At 36.6% G+C, this 1,846-nt stretch overlaps 1 protein-coding gene across 1 annotated transcript; it reads right to left on the bottom strand.

Moving 5' to 3' along the window:
* Positions 1-97: 97 nt before the first annotated feature.
* On the bottom strand, positions 98-1,846 carry LOC126909010 (uncharacterized; the record flags this gene model as incomplete). The annotated part of the gene is given in 1 exon segment (XM_050691369.1): positions 98-1,846. A coding segment is annotated over 1 exon segment (1,638 nt). The 3' UTR covers positions 98-183.

Raw genomic sequence — 1,846 nt, 5'->3', positions numbered from 1 at the left:
AAAAAAAAAAAAAAAAAAAAAAAAAAAAAAAAAAAAAAAAAAAAAAAAAAAAAAAAAAAAAAAAAAAAAAAAAAAACAAAAAACAAAAAAAAAAAAACAAAAAAATAAAAAAAATGAATAAGAAAAGTAAATACATAATAAAATCAAAAGTAATGAGAATTATAATATAATGGGGTAATAGGGTTACTGTACACTGTCCCTTGATGATGATGAGAGAAAATTAAGGATATGAGACTCAATTAGTTGATTAAGGGTAGAAGGAGATGATAGTGTAGAGGGGGTGTTAAATACAGCAGAGGAGAGCTGATTAGCCAAAGAAGTGATCCAGGATTTCTCAGCGGGTTGAGCATAGGTGTTAGAAGACATGTATTCGAGAAATGAGCCATTGGGAGAGGACCAGTCGTTGCTTTTATTAGCAACAGAATGCGGAATGACAGGTTGAGAGTTGTTTTTATAATGGAGATACTTATTTTTATTTTTTTGGGTGTAAGGCTGTGACAGGCTAGGAAAGGACTCTAAGGAAATAGGATTTTGAGAAGCACTGGAGTTGTTAATAGTGTTTACATTGTTAGAGAGACTATCCGAATAAGTTTTAGTTTTATTAACAATGTTGTTCTTAAGTATAAAGGTGGCATCGTTGTATGAAATGTTTTCAACAGCCATGATTTTTTTAATTTCCTTCTGACGGGACCATTCAGGACATGCGCGATCTGTAGCCTCATGGGAACCTTTGCAGTGAACGCATGATAGGGTGGAGATGTCTTTATTAGGACAATCGGAGCCGATATGATCGTTAGCACCACAACGAGCACAACGTGCCTTACTTCTACAGAACTTGGCTGTGTGACCGTAGCGAAGACACTTGTTACAGATCACAGGCGAACGGATACTTGGAGAAACGGTGAAAATGACTTTAAATATTAATAATTTTTCTGGTAGTTTAGAAGAGAGAAACTTGAGCTCCACTAAATTAGTTTGAGTTGGAGTATTTGAATCGCGTTTGGTGACTATGCGACGAAAACCAATGATAGGAACCGGCGATTCGATGCCTTCCCAAAACTCTTCCTCTGTTGTTGAGGTTTCAAGGCGAATGATACCGTGAGAGTAAATTAAAGTGGATGGTATCGAAGCTTTTAAGTTCATACCAGTAAGAAGGTTAGAATTAAGGCAAGCATTGGCCGATTTAATAGAATCGAATAATATTTTAACTCTAGAGCCAATGGGAGTAATTTGTTTGATGCCGCCGAATTTGTTGTGGAAAAGTTTCCCAATTTTTAGTGGGTGTAATTTACCTATATTTTGGTCTCTAACCGTAGATTCAACCAGAATTATCGGGGTCCCGTTAAAATTGTTTGAGAAAGATTTCAAGTTAGAGTCTTCACTCGAGTTGTTAGTAATTTTTTTTAAGGTGGACGATTGTACTGTATCAGAGTCAATGTTTACCTTATTAGGCGTATTTTTGTTATGTATATCAAGGTCGCTAGTGTTGATCATTACATTATCGATGTCCATAGTATTAGTATTGCTATTCGACGTTGGAGTAATGGCATCATTAAGATATGCGGTACTCGTTTCATTGTTATCGGCTGACTCGTTAGTGTTGTACTGAAATTGTATGTTTGCCGGGAGTAGTTGCGGTTGATTATCAAGTAGATATTGTAGATTCGGAGAAACCGGGCTGGTAGGCAGTTTTTTAGACCTACGTTTCGCACTGGCAGTAGACCATTCGTCGGAGTCTTTACGATTTTTATGTAAAGTAACTTTTATGGGGCCAGAACCGTTGTTAGGTGGACGGCCCGGTCCACCCGGTGAATTGGGCATACGAGAACTTAAGATGAAAAAAAAA

Source organism: Daktulosphaira vitifoliae, unplaced genomic scaffold, assembly GCF_025091365.1.
Source record: "Daktulosphaira vitifoliae isolate Bord-2020 unplaced genomic scaffold, ASM2509136v1 Scaffold_74, whole genome shotgun sequence".
NCBI lineage: Eukaryota > Metazoa > Arthropoda > Insecta > Hemiptera > Phylloxeridae > Daktulosphaira > Daktulosphaira vitifoliae.
Note: the sequence above shows the minus strand (reverse complement) of the source record. Positions and strands in the feature narration are given on the sequence as shown.